Below are 20,003 nucleotides of genomic sequence, written 5' to 3'. Positions count from 1 at the left end.
CGCACATCTTAATGACTAGTTCCATCTTAAAGGCATAGATCATTTCCAATGTGAACTAGAAATGATCTATGCAAGAAGTAACTCTAACCATGGAGTGATTGACATATAACTTTCAAACATGCTCCCAGCTAGAGAGTAGAAGTTTAACCCAATCTCTCACAACTAGGGTTCCAGATGCACTTTATGTCTAACCAAAGATGGTTTCTTGTTTTCATCTGTGTCATTTCTTCACTCGGATTGATTCTCAATTCACGCATCCAAAAACAATTGAACCACGCAATGCTTGATAGCTACAAAATTAAAGCTAAGCAAATTTCCATGTGATCATACAGTTGTGTCACCTCATAACCAGTGCAGAGAAGGGAAAGATTTCCAAAAGCAAAAGAGAGCGCTACGCCTAAATCGAGACAACATAGCCACGCAAAGCATCTTAAACTAAAGCTCGATCAAGTTGATCCGTTCAGAAAGAAGAAATGACCGATTTAACTTTCCCTATAACTAAAACGCTAGGCATCACATGCAATTGTCAGAAGACAAAAGAAGAAAACAGTACTCAGCGAGCACCGTAGACCTGAGTAGAATCATACGCTAGACATCACATACATTTGTCAGAAGACAAAAGAAGAAAACATTACTCAGCGAGCACCATAGACCTGAGTAGAATCATACGCTAGACATCACATAATCAGAAGACAAAAGAAGAAAACATTACTCAGCGAGCACCATAGACCTGAGTAGAATCATACTGAGGATAACTGGCTTGAGCACTCACAGGAACACTGCCATAACCACCCGACTGTGCGACTGATTGGTCATAGCCCAGTTGTGCGGTTGGCTGTTGAACGTAGCCCGTCTGAGTCTGACTGTTAGGAGCGGCAGCATACGCAGCACCCGCACCCCCACCATAACCAGCATCTTGTGGTGCTTGATATCCATATCCAGGATTGGCTGCAGCCAGCTGGTCAGTGTATGATCCATACACCCCAGCAGTAGCAGGTTGACCATAGGCAGGAGCGGCTTGTACTTGCTGTGCATAGACAGCACCAGGCTGACTTCCATCTGTGGTAGGAGCGGACGCATATGTGGGATATGTCTGCTGCACGGCCGCACCTGCTGGATATTGGTATGCCTGCTGGGATGGCACGCTCGAGCCATACTGTTGGATTGGCTGACTGGACCCTGGATAAGGCATATTCCGCAGGTCGATTAGCTATTGGTAGGGGTGTTTGTAAAAAACCGAAGACCGATAAACCAAGCCAATACACCAAACCATATAATTTTGGTTTATCAGTTTAGTGGTTTGGTCTTAAAATTTTTGTTATTGGTTTATTCATTTGGTTTTGGCTTATAACTTTGGAAACTGACAAAACCAAACCAAACCGATAAGTTCAATAAATAAATTCATTTTCCTTTTGACTCACAATTTGTAGTTTAGCCCAACCAAGTTCATCTTATCTAAAATTCCCCTATACTATTAACCGAAAGATTTCCGCATCTCAAGTTAGCCATTATTGATTGATTTTTAGTCTCAATTACTTACGAAAGTGAGTTCTATGATCTTTTGTATATTTCCATTTACTTAAATGATATTTTTCAATGTTTCGATAATTTCATCTGATTGAATTGTGAATATATTCCTTTTTTTTAATAAGTATGTCGAAATAGGTTTTCACGTTAACTTTCCATCGCATGTTGATGTTAGATAGTCCAGATATCCTTTCAACGTCTCACTTGTAAATCCGCTTGATGGTTAACAGGTTGAAACCGACCCAAACCGATAACAAACCGAAATTATTTATTTGGTTTGAGTATACCTCCAAACCAAACCATGGACACCCCTACCTATTGGAGTGCCATAAGACTAACAATGCATTCCATGTCAGGGTATTCTGTATGAAGGAGGCTTACCATATTGTTGTGCATAACCAGGTTGGGAAGCAGCAGCAGTTTGAGAGTAAACCGGCCCCGAGTTTTGACCTCCATATGAGGGGTGTACTGGAGCATTATCGTACTTGGTTTCATCATATCCATGCCCATAATTCTGCTGAGGGTTCCCTGCCTGAGAGTAAGGACCCGGATGCCCATAATTTTGACCTCTTGGCTGCCCGTAATTGTAACCTGCTAATGACTGCGGTGGGCCAGATTGGCCAGCAAAATGTCCAGAAATGGATCCTGAGTGAGGCATACTTGCTGGATGTCCTCCATGTCCACCAAAGAAGTCATAGCTCCCACCACGAGGAGGTGGCCTTTGCTCCCAACCATGGCCAAAGCCACTCCTTGGAGAGGGATAACCACCGTAGGGCGTAGGAGGATATTGTGAATTCTGAGATTGATACCGTCCTCTTTGTTGGTAATCATATTGCACTGGCTGGGAAGAATATGGAGCACGTGGACCCCACTGTGGACCACCTGGCCCACGCGATCGATGAGCCTGCTGACCAGACAGAAGTGAAGGTCTAGGAGTCTAGGTAGAACAAAATACAAAACAAATGCTGTCAATATGAGAAAGAGATGCATTAATAACAAAAAATGAAGATAAACAGGAAATCTAAAGAAGTACAGGCTTCAAAATATAAAGGAAGAAAATACTAGCAAGGTCATTTAAGTTGATTAAAAGTGCATATGAGGAGGCCACTCGAAATGAAATAACAAGAAAGAGTCCTTAAGTAAAGGCTTCCATAAACAACCAGTATAATATTCAGATTGAATCAAGAAAATAGCAGACATATCCATGATATCGGAATCAGCCGAGAGGAATTCAAAACCACTACCAGAGGAAGAAAGTCGGCAATGATAAAAAAAAAAAAGTATACAACCCTTAAACAAGAGATGATGCATCTCATGAATTCTACGACATTCACAACCCATTGATCTAAACTTCAGTGACAAAAATTGTCCCTGAAAGAAAACCAATGGAAATAGAAAATAGTTCCACTATATCGACATTACCCACCATGTTACTTTTCCAGGCTAACAGTAGACAAGATTCTACAAACCTACGTTCCTCTATTCATTTTCCTTCATTCCTCGTCATATTCAGGAAAAGATATAATATCAGCAAGAACAGATGAACTCCTCAACAACTGCTTCAAAGGATCTTATAACTTGGAAAAACACAATGCTTTCTTCCTAAAGCAGTTCGAATAATCTCTTTCTTTATCCAAGAAACCAGAAAACGGAGGATGGGAGGTGCAACCCAGACAGCAAAAATGAATGTTCACATAAATACCAAAAATGCAAAAATGCATACATGTAAAAAGTAAATAAATAAATAAGAAAAGAAACCAGAGAATGTTCATCGATGGAAATGTGATATAGCATGAATCAAGAGAATTCTATAATTAATTATTAGCAAATCAAACTCCACTTAAACAGGCACTCCTGACGCTAATGTATTTATGAACATGATTGAAATGATAATGACCATAGATGTATAGACAATACTATTGCCAATTCTGCACCACAACATACTAGCCATCTCAACTTCCCACTAAGCATGTCTTCTATACAACAGGAACCCTCCTGACCCAAGGATCTCCGCAAATCAGACTGGAGGTACATGAACCACATGCTCCAAAATTTGCAGCCTGCTACTGAAAGAAGGTTTCAAAGCATGGCATGGTCGCACAGGAATTCAAACAAGATTTATATGGAATATCCCAGTCACTGAAGATCACTAAGGTTAACAACTAAACATAGTATAGGCTCACTGCATCATTTTCGCTTTTGAGTCTCAAAGCAATCTTACCAACTATTAACATTCTGCCACCCCGAGATATAATGTCGGATACCTCTCTTCAATGGATGAGAGAATAGAGTGGTCGTATATTGGTACACCAAGAAAGCAATGCGAACACCAAGGGAGAGGCAATAGCCCAATCTGCATTTTATAAGCCAACCAATTCGAAATTGGCACTTTCAACATAAAACAAATGATGGCAAGTGGCAACCGACATCGACCTTGGCATTAATTGTCTTTCATTCATTAACATGGACTCTGATAATTGCATTCTTCACACTTCTTACTCCTTGATTTTTCTCACAATCCAGAAAGGGGATCAAAGAAGCAACCAGAGTTGATTGAACAGGCAATCATGCTAGACTTCTGGATATAAGGACTAGAAAATTTGGAGGATACAGACGAAAATACTAGAGAAAGAAACAGTGTTTCTGCCCTGAAAAATTCATCAACTAGTTTTACAGATCTATACATGTTCTTAAAATCAACATATTTCTCTTTACTCTCATCTAAATTTCAACAATTACACTGTTATCATCTGTCACTCCACGGCAACTAGCCATAAATCATAGTTGCATATGAATTGAAATGAATCGCAACCCCCCCAGAAAACTGCCACAAAGACTGCATCCTAATACTAGAAACATATACAAGAGTCTACATCGAAATGCAAAACATAAAAGTGTCCAGTCTGCATTCATTCAAACTCAAGACCAACAGCACATTAAGGTCTACATATAGATGATTCAGCACATGGCGCCCAAAAAAATTCATGAGAGCTGTAACTCCAAGCTAGAGGTTCAACAATAGACAAACGTTTCTCCATCCAATTACGACTTAATTCTGATCGTGCTAATACTAAAAGCCTACCACCACAATCATGAAGGAAGAGCAGTTCTACTATCATTATTGTAATCAGTCTAGGAACGAAAACCAACAATCTAATAATAGGTTTATCCAATCCAAAGAATGCAATGAACTAACAATTTTTTTGTTTTCCCAAATAGACAGATAACTAGCTGACCTGTTTCATAACTTCTTTTATCATCTGTGTGGCAACATCAATTTGCCTCTTAGCACCAGTGATTCGGACAATTCTTTCCTTGGAATCATCTCCCTCAGGAAGATGTTGAGGTATCAACTACAGGAAAAACATACGTCTTGTAAGGCATAATACTTGACATATTATGTCCCAGAATTAGATGCATATCTGGCAATGTAAGAATAAGGTACATGCTATCAAGCACCTGTATGCGGGCCCCTGATCTTGTCTGCAGACTTTTGATTGTATCTCCACCTCTGCCGATTATTATACCGACCTGCACAAAGAAATAACCGTAAGACATGATAGGGAAGAAAATGTTCATTCAAAGAAGTTCACATGTTTCCAGTTAATATGGGTTTTTGCGAGAATGCTTCAATTAGACCAACGTAATCATCAATTATTATAGATTACCAAATAAAGCCTCAAAGTATAACCTTCTCATTTGGCACTTTTAGTTCAATTTGTTCTGCAGACCCCGGAACCTGTGCAGTTGCAATGCCTTTGGCTACAAGGGAAGGGGAACCACCAGCATCAGCCTGCAACCAAACTCACCAAAGTAGGTGACCGTAACAGATAGTTTGAGATTCAGAAAGCAAAAATCTCGCTTCAAAAATAGATGAAGTTAAAACATTAAGTTCAAATCAGATCAAGAACAAAAATCAAAACCAAACAAACTACCATGGGTTCCCACAGCCTAGACCTTGTAAGTGACATTTCATAAGTCTTTTGTCTTGTCGCCGTTGGGTTCATCAAATGCGAGTGCAAATTCAAAGCAACGGAGGAATAGAGGGTATCGCAATTATAAAAAGCAAAAGCAAAAGTAGGGAATGATGCTCTCACAATCTGTTTTGCTTGGAGGCTTGCTCACTCTCTCTCTTTGCCCCCTCCTCTCTCCCTCCCCTCTCAAGTAGTATCCTTGGGGCACTCATGGGGTTTTCCTATGATCAAGTTGAAATGATGATTGGCTTGTGCTAAAGGCCTCGTCCCCACTTGAGGTTCAGGCCTTTGAGTTCATTGAATTTGCAAATTAACAATACAACCTCAAGGTATCAAAGAATCTTCTTCCCAAGTATCTTAGATGCTGAATAATAAGGAAAAAAGTTCTTCAAGAAAAACTATCATCAATTCTTTTAATAAGACGTAGAGATAATTTAGGACATCGCTGGAGGTTACATCACTGTAGGCAATTCTATGGAATGGATCTATCAATTCAGCATATTAAATGCTCCTCTAACCTCACAAAAGTAAACTAGGGCAAAAAGGACAGATAAAGGAAGTGACATGCCAATAGAATCAATACAAACCTCTGCTATGACATCCCTAATAAGCTTCTCAGCCTTGCTAATGTTCTCCTTTGTTCCTGTTAGTTCCACAGGTCTTGTTACAGATGACATATCAGCTTCAGCATCCCTCACGATCTGAATTTTCACCCCTGAATTGTACTGCAGATACCGTATGGTATCTCCATTCTTACCAATAAGAACACCAACCTGCACATGTCAAACCTCAAACTTGTCTCTCAGCACATATTTTAAAAGAAAAAGAAAAACATGAAGCACTATCCATGCAAAAGAAGCCGTAATCAGCTTTACTAGCCAAAATTATGAAAGGTTCAGTGTTACAAGCTGAAATCTATCTATCCAGTTGATACCAGAAAGGAATATTTCATACTATTAAATTATGCATGCTTATGCTTCCACTTCCAGATCACTTTATTTATACATTGAATCAATCAGAATAACAGTACACTTTTGAGGTTGTGAATTTACATAAACCAAGAGAATGTGATCTAATAACAACCAATCATGCTTCTTCGAAACATTTCAAGCATTCTCTTTTATAGTTGATCATCAAAATTGGTATGTGGTGCATTTTACATATATAAACGCTGCTCGTGAAATAGAAGTGTTTCACAAATTGCCTTCATCACAATCGTTATATTGGTTGGAAATAACCATCATTTCATCAAGTAACCCATCAATGGTGATCGAAGTTTCACATCTTGAACTATATAGTTTTCGGTTAACTGATATGTTCATATACCACTCACTCTATCGAGAAATTTTCAAAATTCTAGTGTTAGTATACTACATCGTACATCAAAGTAAGAAAGATGTTCGTTTTACGGTTTTTTAGGTTCCAACTGAAATTTACCCAATTTCCATGCCAAGCCCCACATAGAAAAAATAAATGGATTGATTAATTTTTTTTTTTTCAAAAAGACAAAATCTACAGTTCAGTCGAAAAGTCAGATAGTTATCAGCAGTTCCGAGATTCTCCATCAAGCATTCCTTAATCTTCAAAGCCAAGCTTAGCAAACCCACTATCTATTGAACATGCGATTACTAGCCCAACTAACAGTGAGTTTTGACTAAGCTTAGGTTTTTATTATCTTCAGCCCCACACACTTCTCCATTACTCAAAAAGAAGCAATTATAGCATTCCATGCTAGCAGATGAATGGTAACACTAATCACCATGTCACAAACTTTCATATTGCTGTAAGTGACTTATTCCATTTGATTTGTAAAATCCTATCATTTTCCAATTAAATTGTACGACTGACTTTCTGAGACCTCAACAATCTTGGGTAGAAAAGTCATCCTACCCACCTTTGCTTTAATCGGGAAAATTAGATGAACATGTAGTTTAACGAGTATTCTACACAAGTAGTTGAGCAAACGCACCTTACTGTTGGGAACCTCAATTTTGTGTGTCAAAGTATGACCATCATCAGGTGCTTGCTGCTGTTGGGCATAGACATCCTGTTCATTAATGTCCATCGTCGTCACAACTTCTACCTCGGAAGTTCCGTGGGCATTGTCCTGAGATTCCTTGTCAAGATCTCCCGCACCATAATTGTCCACGGACTTAGTTTTTTCGTCATCTGCAATTACTTCACTCTCCTTTGACTGGCGTTGAGCCTCAGCCTCCTCAACCTCACTACTATCCAAAGTTGTTGCTATACCATTTTCCTGCACAGGCTCGTCTCCCTTCTCATGCTGGTATCCATTTCCATTAGCTATCGCCATCAAACAAATAACAACTCATTAGGTGGAACGATCGGTAACCCTGGAACTCAAATTGCTCGGCAAGAGACATCTCCAACCACATTTCAGACACCCACTCACATATTTCACCAAACCCTCACCATCAAGACATTGAATCCGCAGCTCACAAGTTCCAAGGACACAGAACGAACATAATCAAACAGAACCCGTAAACCTAAGGCGTGAATCAATAACAACCTCAATACTCACGGAACTCGAGTGGCGACACAAAATGAGATCAACAGAGAAGCCCTAGGTAAGACGACACCGCGGACAGAAGTACCTGAAACCTCGGGGTCGCCGTCGAGGCGGGGACGCTTCACATCTGCAGAATCGGAATCCGCCGCCGCCGCTGCCGCCGCCGCCGCCGTGGGCGCGCAGTCGTCTGCGGCATCGGGCTCGTCGGCGGGTTCTAGGGTTTGGTCGGCCTCCACGACGTCGTCGAGCTTCCGCTTGCGATCCGAAGGCGGCGAGATCGCCACGACCTCCTCGTCCGCCATTGTCATTGAGAGAGGGAGCGAGCGCGAGAGGCGAAGGTCGATCAGTGCAAAGCAAATTTGCACCTTCTTGTTCCGCAGAGAGAGAGAGAGAGAGAGAGAGAGAGAGAGAGACTGTGTATGCTGAAGAACAGATGAAGGTTGAACTGAGCAGATACGAGAGCGCCTTTATGATATTTTTGCGGGTTACAAAACGGGCCGGGTCAGCCTGCTAAAAGGATCAGTAGCGGGCCCTGCCTGGCCCATCCCACACAATGGTCCTAGTTGGCACGGCTAGGGATGATCAATTTCAGGGTGAGCCGGTTCCCATATTAAAATCTGGAACTGGACTGGGTAGGGTTGGTTTTCATTTGTGGAATCGGGAACTAGCCCACCAAGTCCTGGAACCGAACCGACCAGGGTCCGTCTTGGAATAGATTATTTCTTCTTCTTCTTCTTCTTCTTTTGGTTTTTTATATTTTCTATCGATGCGTTTGGTCGTCTGAATTTCTAACAAGAATATAATTAGACAGAATAGGATATGAAATCCAAGGGATTTGTTATATTCTATTTACTATTTGGCGAATCACAGTAATAAAGCCGAATGTTTTCACATATTACCATGTCCATTATTTGCTATGAACAGCATATCAATGGAAATGAACTTGAAAATTGTATAAACAGAAATTATAAAAATTTCTCACGACACTCTTACCTACTTTATTTTTATTTGCTTATCTTTTATTATTTTCTTTTTTATTTCTTTTTTCCCTTTCTATCATTCTCTAATAAAATTTTATTAAATAGTAAACTATACAAATATACCAAAATGTAATAAAATATAAATACTAAATGTATATATATGAGATTTATATAATAATTAGAAAGAAAAATGAATATATAAATAAAAATAAGAATAAAAAACGAATTTATTGTTATTTTTTTGTTATTTTGAATTTTATATATTCAAATTCAAATTCAAATTCTTTTTATATTCAAATATTATTTTAATTTTATTAATTTAACAATTTATGTTTGAGAAAAAATTAAAAATCATATCCATGTTTATCCCACCTCCTCCATAGGATAATTTTATCTGGGCTATATTTCTCTTATATCCGATTTTATCTTATTTTGGGCAGGCACCAAACACGGGATAGAATAAAATCTATCTTGTCCCGAATTTTATCCCGACTACCAAATGTAGCCTACGAGTGGGAGTTTCCCAACGTTAAAAGAAAAAAAACAATTTACTAATTAAGTTTTGTTTCGGAGTAAAAAATTTAAAAAAATTAAGAAATGTTGGCCCGTTTGTCGATCTGGACGGATCCCTTGAGAACCACCCTGAACCGATCAATTTGGTCCGGTCCGTTTCGATTCCCGCGTTGAACCGGGACCGAAGCACGCTTCTAAGTACAGCTCATTGAGAGACGGATTGTGCCGTGCCATGCTCGTGTCGGATTAAGCCCGTTCATGGGAAAAAGGGCGATTGCGTGCCCCCATTTATCAAGGGCCTTAAAAGTCTTCCTGATCGAGAACAAGCCCGTGCTTGGCAGCAAACGAGTCAGCTCATTGACGGAACTTTTCCCCTTTAGGTTGTTTTTGGAGAACACCCGAAATCTCATTTTCACGGTGCAACTTTATAGATATTTGCAGAGGATATAGATATTTTTTTGCCATGAAAACATAAGGATCGCGCTTGAAGTGACATAAAATTTCTAATGAAATACAACTTGAAAAAACCGCTGACCACACATTTCCGGGCGAAATTACGGGGATGCCCCCCTGCGTCCTGGAAGAACCATGGCCACCCATTATTCTCACTGGCGCGAGAGCGGGAGAGCGTTGCAAAAAAGAAAAACCGGTGGCCAGAATTAACGGTCGACGTCGAGCTGCGCGAACTGAACCGAAACTGGAACTCCCCCGGGCTCCCTCCTGCTCAATCTTCGAGTCTTCCGACTCCTCCACTCGCCGAGTCGCCGCGCCGCCATGATCACCTGCAGACCTCCGCGCCTCAGCCTCGAACCCCTCTCGAAACACCGGCTCCCCCGCCCCGGGAGAAACGGCCCGCCGCCGCGCCCCGACCCCGCCCTACGCAGCCGATGCGCCGCCGTCGTTCGCAGCGTGAGGAACAGCGGCAGCGGCAGCAGCAGCAGAGGGAGGAAAGAAGGCGGTGTTAGCGGCGGCGGCGGCGGCGGGTGCTACGAGAGCAGAGAGAGGGAGGGACTGGAAGGAGGAGGAGGAGAGAGGAAGGTGCATTGCGAGGTGGAGGTGATATCGTGGAGGGAGAGGAGGATCAGGGGCGAGATCTCGGTGATGGCCGACGTCGGATCGGTTTGGAACGCTCTCACCGACTACGAGCGCCTCGCCGATTTCGTCCCCAATCTAGTCTGCAGGTAAGAAGATTGCACTTTTGGGTTTCCTAGTTTCCGCTTTATTTGCGGTATCCTTTGATGCTCAAGCAAGGAACAATGCCTGGTTAGTTTGTTCTCGTGTGGGTATGGTTCTCTTGGATGTCTTATCTTTTGGAATGGGATAGTTGATTGTACTTGTGGCCCGCTTGTTTCATGGTTGATGCTTGTTATCTGAAGAAAGAGTTCTTAAAAGAGAAAAAATTGTGCAGCGGGAGAATCCCGTGCCCGCATCCCGGGCGGATATGGCTGGAGCAGAGAGGCCTGCAGAGGGCATTGTATTGGCATATCGAAGCTCGGGTCGTCTTGGACCTTCAGGAGTTCGCCAATTCAGTGAGTATCCTCGAATTGCCTCGATTTTTTTCTCCTTTTTTCCTTGCTTGTTTTAGTATGAATTTTAGTGCTTCGTGATTAAGTAGATCAAGAAAAGTAGATATCTATGGATCGAGCCGAAAACCCAATAGCACCATTGTAAATCGTTTGGGTCCTAGCACGACAAATGCTACACGGATGACAATTCTACATCGACCCAGCTGAGATAACATGCTTCCCTCTTTCGGCCTTGTCGTATGTGTGCATCTCCCAAAAAAGACTTCACACATATATGCATTTTTTTGTCCCTGAATGTTCTGTGGTGCTTACATAGAACATGTTATTAATAAAGCACAATTGAAAAGGGATTGTTTTGTTTTATCTCGCTGAACTTCCTGTATGTATGTTGAAATTTAAATAATTCGGCAGGCATTGTAACTTCATCACTGTCTAATTTTTTTGTTTTATTATAAATCATACGCCTCAGGCTCCAATGGGGAAATGATATCAGAATACATGCCTCCTGTCAAATGTACGAACGGATATATTTTGAAGACATTAACATAAGTTCTCGTCTCTGCTAGAATTAGTCCAGAAGACGTAGAAATCAACTTGATATTTGCATTCTTTTCTTTGGTATTGCTTGTCCTTTTTAACTTTCATTATAATATTAATAGAGAATTTAATCTCTCTCTTTTTAGGTTTCATTAAATTTTCTGAACAAGTTAGAAACTGAAACATGCGTGCGTAGCTGTTGGACTCAATTTCGTGTGTTGCATTGATGTTACATTTGCAATAGATAGGTGGAGCTTCATCGATTATTGAACTATATATTTGAACCAACCTCGTTATGCAGGATAATGAGCGCGAACTTCACTTTTCCATGGTGGATGGAGACTTTAAGAAGTTTGAAGGCAAATGGTCTTTAAAATCAGGGCCTAGGTGAGATTATTTGTGCTTATGTTCAAAACCATGTTTAGGTTTCTTTGTTCTTGCTCTATACTTTTACATCGGGAAAGCATTAGCCGGCAAGTTTCTTTCTTCTTTAAAAGGTAAGTTAACATCAAAAGTGTGGTTTGACTAGACCCACTACAAGCCAATTGTACTATTCTAAACCAACAAACCAGCCGCATGGCAGCAAATACATGAATGAACAGTATGACATTGCGACAAGCTGCAACTAATCATAATGAATGTGCGAATGAGCTCATAAAATGGGACTCCGTTAGGTCTGGGGTCCGATTCCTATCTTCCCTCCCTGAGCTATCCATCAAAAGAGTGCATCCAGTAATCATCCTATTTACATAGATTTCAAATTCACAGGTTGTCAGTGATGAGAGTTCTTGTTTGTTTAACTGGTAAAATCTAATAAGAGAAAAAAAAAAAAAAAAAAAGGTACAAGTGCCACCAACATAACAGCTGTCGTTATGCAGGATCTTGGGCAGTCAGTCCTGTCTATAGTTGCTTTAATATAATCTCTCTCATTGTCTGACTGCAATCCAGATGATCAAGAATTTACTTCTGTCTTATTATGTGCGTATCCTGTCTGGATATATGAAGGATGAAGGAGTCTACAATGCTTGTGTTACATGATTTCAAGACTTATTATAACGAAATTTGGGGGTTAAATGATCTTATGCCACAAATAGGGATTATTTTTTCGACTAGTAAACAGAGAAGAATATTGTAATCTTGTGCAACGTCTCTGCAATTAATCCTGTAGCAACTTCCCTAATTTTCTCTTTTGATCTCTCTGCTATTGCAGATCCTCGACAACTTTGTCATACGAGGTAAATGTGATACCACGCTTCAACTTCCCAGCTATTTTCCTAGAAAGGATCATCAGGTCAGATCTGCCGGTAAATCTTCAAGCCTTGGCATTCAGAGCTGAAAGAAATTTTGAGGGAAATCAGAAGTTGGCATCGATGACGAGTTATAGGGACAGAGCAATCAATGGTGCCGTTACTTCCATTGGCCCTGACCTGGACAATAAGGTGCAAACTAGAGACATCACCAGTGCTGATGCTGGTCAACTGCCTGTGTCATCGACTGAGCTGACTAGTAGTTGGGGCGTGTTTGGCAAAGTTTGCAAACTCGATCGGCCTTGTGTGGTGGATGAAGTTCATCTCCGTAGACTCGATGGCCTATTGGTAACTGAATGACAGTTGATATTAGAATATTCTTTATTGGCTTTTGTTTAGGGAGACTAATTTTGTTTAGGTGAATTCTGATAGAATGCTGTTTTGGGCTGAAGGAAAATGGAGGCGTCCACCGATGTGTCATTGCTAGCATAACAGTAAAAGCTCCTGTTCGCGAAGTCTGGAATGTCTTGACTACTTATGAAAGCCTTCCTGAGTATGTATCTCTTACTCATGCTTCTTATTACTTTAGTTGGATAAGGAATTTGACTCTTGCTCTCTCGTTTTTGATAATACTTGTACAGTATCAGTGTTTTCAACATTGCTTAAGCATTTAATGCAGGATCTTTTGCACGTCTGATTTTTATGCTTACAAGTTTGTGAGGGAATAATATTGTAGTTAGTTATTTTTGAGCCCCAAGAGAAAATCTAGAAATCCTTCATCACATAAACCATTAGCAAATTAGGATTCTAATGTTGAAACTTTTTTACACTTTATAAGTGTGGGGGACATGCATACGTGACTATGTCTTTAATTGGAAATTAAATATTTACGAACAAATTTTTTGGTGACTTCAGTAATCATTTTATGTATGTAGGTGCTTGTGTAATCAATATTCTAGGGACAAATTCTGGCCTGACCCCCATGTAGTTCATATCTAACTTATTATTTGTAGCTTGCTGTCGTTTAATTATCAACTTGTTGTTCAGCTGTCCAGGCAAAAAGAGAAAAAGAATCATATTTAACTAGCAATATGACAGTCAGTGAGCTAATTACATGCATGATTACAAATGAAGATCTAGTAACAATAAATGAGAAGATGAAAACTCTAGAGAAATACAAGTTCATATATAGGACCTACAAAAAAAGCTAAAAGAACGTGGGAGAGCATTAAATGGTATATATTTTATACAGTCATATACTTCTTTGTGTTCTAATACCCCTGTCAGCACTGCATCAGCCTAAATTGTCTTCCTGAGCCCTACTTTTTTTCAGGATAGTTCCAAATTTGGCCATCAGCAAGATTTTATCACGAGAAAACAACAAAGTTCGCATTCTTCAGGTACATAGAAGAACTCTTTTAGTCTATTTGGTTCAATAGATAGAAAGTTGCTTTGGAAGCATATTCAAAAATTTTAATGATGGATGTTCTGCCCCAGTTTGTAGTTGTTTCTCGTTCAAACTACTTGATATTATCCATGATACTGTGTCCATATGACAAATGCAATCTGTCGAGTCTACTTCAAAAGGTTGTGTGATGACATTTACAGGAGAAGGTCCACATGTCAATAAAAGTGGGCACGGTTATATTGGGTCTTTTTCTTTTTGTTTTTCTATTTTCTCTGATCCCTATAGAACTTAGCTTTTCCAAGCTGAATGTCTTTCCAATGAAAAACCATAATCATAGGCAAACTTTTTGAGCTGAAACTATTACTGGTTAGATGTATGTCTTATTTTGGTAGTAGACGCTACAAATTAGCAGCCAAGATATGTCATCTGGGCTATTACGCATGCTTTGTGTTTCAAAAACCAATACAGAAAACAATTCATGTAAACTGGGGCAGATATAATGTCTTCAGGAAACTATTCGTTTGAGGAATCACTCGGATAATTCATGGTTCAAGTAAGAAAACAGTTTTTTATGCATCATTCCTTTGGAGAATTTGTTCTTCTCTCTTCATCATATAAATGGATTGGGATGCAAGGTTACATCATCAAGCACCATAAAAAACACAGCATTGAAAAAGTAAAACTATACAATACCTACTAACAATTGAGACACTGCAAAATCTTAACTGGGTGACACTTTTGATATACACATCTTCGATAGACACCTTGTCCAATGAGAATGTCGTGACATGTTTGATACCTATAAATTCTGTTATAACTTCCTTGTCATCTGCTTGGACTTACATGGTTTCCTGCTAAATTCAACTTTGCTTCTAATTGATTGCAGGAAGGATGCAAAGGTCTGCTGTATATGGTGCTCCATGCCCGTGTTGTTCTGGATTTATGTGAACATCTGGAACAAGAGATTAGTTTTGAGCAGGCCGAAGGGGACTTCGACTCCTTTCAGGGGAAATGGATTTTCGAGCAACTAGGAAATCAACATACGTTGCTGAAGTATACTGTAGAGTCAAAAATGCACAAGGATTCGTTTCTTTCTGAAGCTATTATGGAAGAGGTTTGATTTTACTTCAAATATTTCATTGCATAGATGTTCTTTTTTCTTTGCAATATTGCATAGATGGTCCAAAGCTACTGTTATGTTTAAGAGTCTTATGATTACAGTGTCCTCTGTTCTCAAAAATAGGGAAAACAAGTTCATGGTGTTTGGTATGGTATGTTCATTTTAAGAAGTCGTCTGAAAGGAATGAACAAGCCTCATTTCTGAAAGCGGCTTCCACTTCTTTCTGTCAAAGATTCAAGGATGTGATTATAATACAACAACAGAAGATACTGGGACTAGAATAACTTTTTTTAATTAGAAAATTTCACCATTGATCATTATCCACACAAACTTATCGTCAAAGTGAATAAAATTATTTTGTTTCTACCCAACGAAAAGTTATGTTGTAGACTCATCACCAGATTAAGTGTTGTATGTCTATTGATACCATCGTCCTCCTCAGAAGATGTGAAATGTATTAATAGTGGTTTTCTGACTCATTAGGTTATTTATGAAGATCTCCCTTCAAACCTCTGCGCGATTCGGGATTACATTGAGAACAAGGGCACAACGGTAGCTGACTCAGAAACAACCAGTGAAAGTAGTCTCTTCAGCGAGCAAACTGCTTCACCTAGCATGGATGAAAACACTTCTTCCAGTGCTACAGCTGAGGATGTTTCCAACTATGATGATGACTTATCATCGCAAAGACCGAGAGTTCCGGGCCTGCAGAGAGACATTGAAGTTCTGAAAGCTGAACTCGTGAAATTCATTTCAGAGCGTGGGCAAGAAGGATTCATGCCCATGAGGAAGCAACTCCGTTTGCATGGTAGGGTCGATATTGAGAAAGCAATCACACGCATGGGCGGATTCAGAAGAATTGCATCGTTGATGAATCTTTCCCTCGCTTACAAACGTCGCAAACCAAAGGGATACTGGGACAACCTTGAAAACTTGGAAGAAGAGGTGGGTTAAGCTTGTAATATATTCCATTAGCGGACTTCATTTCTTTCATTTGAGGTTAGGATTTCCATTGTTGTCAACGATGAACATTTGTGAACAACCTACTCTTTGTTTCCTAGGTTAGAGAAGATGGTTTTACTCACTTGTTAACTTGGAGATCATGCTACTACATGATACATTGATTAGGATCATTTTTTTGTACTTGCAGATACGTCGATTCCAGAGAAGCTGGGGAATGGATCCCTCGTACATGCCTAGTAGAAAATCTTTTGAGCGTGCAGGTATGGGCCACAAAATGACTGATCCCTCGATTTTATTGCTGCATTTACCGGAGATGCCATTGTACAAGCAATCTTATAGATGCTATGAAAGTGCTGATTTTTTTTTTTTTTTGCAAGCTCTTGTCTCTGTCTCCTAAGCTTTACTCATTAACCCAGTAAATTGAAACGATATTCTGGTCTTTAAAGCTTAAGGGCCTATTTGAGAACTCTAACTCAGATCAGATGTAGTTCTTCTTCTTATTGCCATAGTTTAGGACTTTCAGTTTTTTCTCTTTAAAGATAATGCATTTCCAGTTTCACCCATGACTTTCACCATGGGGAGTCTTGAACAAATAATATGAAGATGACATGATAGCTAATAAAAGTGCATTCAAGGAAGTTTCTGGTTAGGTTAGATAGGTCTATGTATATGGTGTAACTATTCCAGTGAGGCATTGAGTAGGTGGATCTCACATGATCCAGTAATGGGTGCTCAACCATTCAAAATAAGAAACAGGAATCATCTGGTTGATCTTGTATCTGGTGAATACGGAAGAGCCAATCCGTTGGACGCTGGTGGAAAAGCGGTAAGCAAGACTAGTGTTAAGTCATCTCTATCCTAGGATTACACCATTCGGCCATGCTTATCTAGTGCACGGCTCTAATTGCGCTATTTGATCCCATAAAAGAAGCATTTGTTGGAATGGCTAAATGCAAACCAAGCAGGGAAAAACATGCAAACTGAGTTGGCTGTGGATATTTTTATTACAGTTTAACCTCTTCTTTAGTTTCGAAATGAAAAATTATCTTCGAGTAAATGTGGCTTCTCTGGTTTGCAAAAGATGAATTATCAACATGGTGAACCATGACGTGACTCATATTTCTATTATGTGGTGGTACAACTCTATTGTCCATTTAGATGCTAAATAATCTCAGATTAAACCATTCTTCCATCCTAACATGCTACAAATGTTCTGCAGGGAGATATGACATTGCACGCGCGCTAGAAAAATGGGGAGGCCTTCATGAAGTATCTCGTCTTTTGTCCCTGAAAGTTAGGCACCCAAATAGACAACCGGGACTTGCTAAAGACAAGAGAGCAGATCCTGTAGCAGCTACCGATGTAGAGGTCGAGGATAGGTCGACATCTAAACCCTACATTTCACAAGATACTCAAAAGTGGCTTTCTCAACTTAAACATTTGGACATTAACTGGGTTGAATGATGAGTGATTTTGGCGCGGAGATGTCCTCTTTCCCTCAAATATCATTGCCTATAGTTTCTCACCAGTATATTGGATGAATTACAATTCACCCTCCAAGTTGCCTCCTGGTGTTCTAATTTTTTGCAGTTTGCCGTCTGACTTCTTGAAATAGGTTGCAATGTGCTGCCGTTATTGGCTCCGGCCTGATTTTCCTTGGAGTTGCGACTACATGACTGCACATGATTAGTTATGGATGGCAAATAGGTAACATGTGATATAGGAACCAGAAATATACTATAAAGTTATTGGGCCACGTGGTAAAACTATGGCACATGTCTTGTCACGTGGCAATGATAGAGGCAAAGTGAAGTGTCCTTTGATGTTTCGCAGCATGTTTACAGCTTAAAGGAACAAAAAAACAGCCTGTACTTTGGCCCTATGTTTACTTTTGCAAGCGCGGAGACGGTTTGGGACAGCCCCCTTTACTCTCTCATCATTTGAACTTCACCTTGTTTTCCTAGAGAGGTCACTGGTCTCATCGCACTTGTTCTTTACCATTCCAATCGACGCATTCACACTTTCTTCCTCAAATCCTTCGAGGAGCATATCGGCAATCTTTATACTAGTAGTTAATAGGGGTGTCAATCAAATCCGCGCCGGTCCGGCCCGATTCGCGCCGGCCCGGTCCGGCCCTAAAATTTGAGGTATTTTGGGGTCGGGCCTTAATTTTATTCAAATATGACCCTAAAATTTGGGGTTTCATTAAAATTGGGGTATTTTAAGATCGGCCCATTGACACTCTGGGCCGACCCATCTCCCTCTCTCTCAGTCTCTCTTCCCTTCTCTCTCCCCTCTCTGGCGCTACGCCGCCGCTCCTCCCCCCTCGCCGTCCCCTGCCGCCGGTCCCCCGGCAAGCCCCTCCGCCTCTCCACCGCCGCCACCCGCGCCGCCATCTCCGTGGGCGACAGGCTCCCCGACGCCACCCTCTCCTACTTCGACCCCGCCGGCGAGCTCTAGACCACCACCGTCTCCGCCCTCACTGCCGGGAAGAAGTCGATCCTCTACGCTGTCCCGGGGGCCTTCACCCCGACCTCGCCGCGAAGCACCTGCCGGGGTTCGTGGAGAAGGCCGGGAGCGAAGGCCAAGGGCGTGGGCAACATCGTCTCGCCTCTCCGTGAATGACGCCTTCGTGATGCGGGCGTGGAAGGAGAACCTGGGCATCGGCGACGACGTCATGCTGCTGTCGGACGGGAACGGGGACTTCACGAGGGCGATCGGGTGTGAGCTCGACTCGAGCGACCAGCCGGTGGGGCTCGGGTGCGGTCGCGGCGGTGCAGCGGCGCTCGCGGAGGACGGCGTCGTGAAGGTGCTCAACCCGCGGGAAGGCGGGGCCTTCACCTTCGGTGGTGCCGAGGATATGCTCAAAGTCCTGTAGATGCTTTCAAGTTTCCATTTTTTTTCTTTTCTTTTTGGGGCTTTGAACTTGGCTGTCGTTGGCTGGTGTTGAGGGGTGGGGTTCTTGTTGGGTTTTGAGCCTGATGAAGTTTTCGTTCCTGACTTGTGCCTAATAAATTGAGATGGAGTTGGAACTGCGGTTTGATGCAGACACAATAAACAGGGATTTTGCTTCTGGGATTCCAAGATGTTGCCTTTCTTTTGTATTGATTTCGTGAGGATGATGATGTTGTTCCTGAGTTCAGCAGTATAAGAGTCAACGGGTGTTCTGGTGCTGGGAATCACATTGCGAATTGCGATTCATAGTTGCAAAAAAAAAAAAAAAAACCCAAAGCCCGGCCCGACCTGACCCGGCCCAGCCCCGGGCCTTGGGGTGTACGGTGAACAGGGTCCTGGGTGGGTCTGGGCGGGTCAAGTATGACCCTGTAGGTTTTGAGTCGGGTCGGGTATCAAGAAAGCCCGACCCGACCCGACCCATTGACACCCCCAGTAGTTAATACAAATTGGATGTACTCGAAGATCTAGCCATGCACAACGCCACATTCGGGATTACTATTCTCCGCCCAAAGGAAAAGCATCACGGACGAAAGCTCTTGTCCAGGTCACGAGAAACAGTCATCGATCAGATTATGCCAACAACTTAGAACGGTTGGTCAAACAGGTTGTTCTATGGTATTCGATCGAATTACCTACCCTAGGGGCAGCCCGCAAAGAAAAAGTCATTCAAGCAGAGGCATGAAAAATGAGACCTTACTATCGACACATTAGGAGAACCAAGTG

The 20,003-nt window shown here is 41.3% G+C and overlaps 2 protein-coding genes and 1 pseudogene across 3 annotated transcripts; 2 read left to right on the top strand and 1 right to left on the bottom strand.

The window, feature by feature from the left end:
- Positions 1-267: 267 nt before the first annotated feature.
- LOC115682659 (uncharacterized) lies at positions 268-8,453 on the bottom strand. Of its 2 annotated transcripts, XM_056303101.1 has the most exons (9): positions 8,117-8,453; positions 7,471-7,805; positions 6,089-6,274; positions 5,219-5,320; positions 4,987-5,058; positions 4,764-4,880; positions 1,909-2,464; positions 731-1,179; positions 268-653 (listed from the first exon to the last, which is right to left on the bottom strand). In XM_056303101.1, the coding sequence occupies exons 1-9, from the start codon at positions 8,337-8,339 to the stop codon at positions 636-638; spliced, it is 2,058 nt and encodes a 685-aa protein (XP_056159076.1). In that variant the 5' UTR covers positions 8,340-8,453; the 3' UTR covers positions 268-635. The 2 variants fall into 2 exon arrangements, with proteins under 2 accessions (XP_056159076.1, XP_056159075.1); XM_056303100.1 differs by having other exon boundaries at positions 268-1,179.
- Positions 8,454-10,153: 1,700 nt separating this feature from the next.
- LOC115682658 (uncharacterized) lies at positions 10,154-17,885 on the top strand. Its single transcript, XM_030606949.2, has 10 exons — positions 10,154-10,705; positions 10,933-11,053; positions 11,889-11,974; positions 12,798-13,182; positions 13,287-13,387; positions 14,168-14,234; positions 15,129-15,356; positions 15,846-16,307; positions 16,513-16,585; positions 17,545-17,885. Exons 1-10 carry the CDS (start codon positions 10,299-10,301, stop codon positions 17,787-17,789), a joined length of 2,175 nt encoding a protein of 724 aa, XP_030462809.1. The 5' UTR covers positions 10,154-10,298; the 3' UTR covers positions 17,790-17,885.
- A 737-nt stretch (positions 17,886-18,622) lies between these two features.
- Positions 18,623-19,401, top strand: LOC115682660 (peroxiredoxin-2E-1, chloroplastic-like; annotated as a pseudogene).
- The last annotated feature ends 602 nt before the right edge of the window (positions 19,402-20,003 follow it).

Source organism: Syzygium oleosum, unplaced genomic scaffold, assembly GCF_021117445.2.
Source record: "Syzygium oleosum isolate NSW1041296 unplaced genomic scaffold, Sole_v2.1 Sole_v2.26, whole genome shotgun sequence".
NCBI classification, from domain to species: domain Eukaryota; kingdom Viridiplantae; phylum Streptophyta; class Magnoliopsida; order Myrtales; family Myrtaceae; genus Syzygium; species Syzygium oleosum.
Note: the sequence above shows the minus strand (reverse complement) of the source record. Positions and strands in the feature narration are given on the sequence as shown.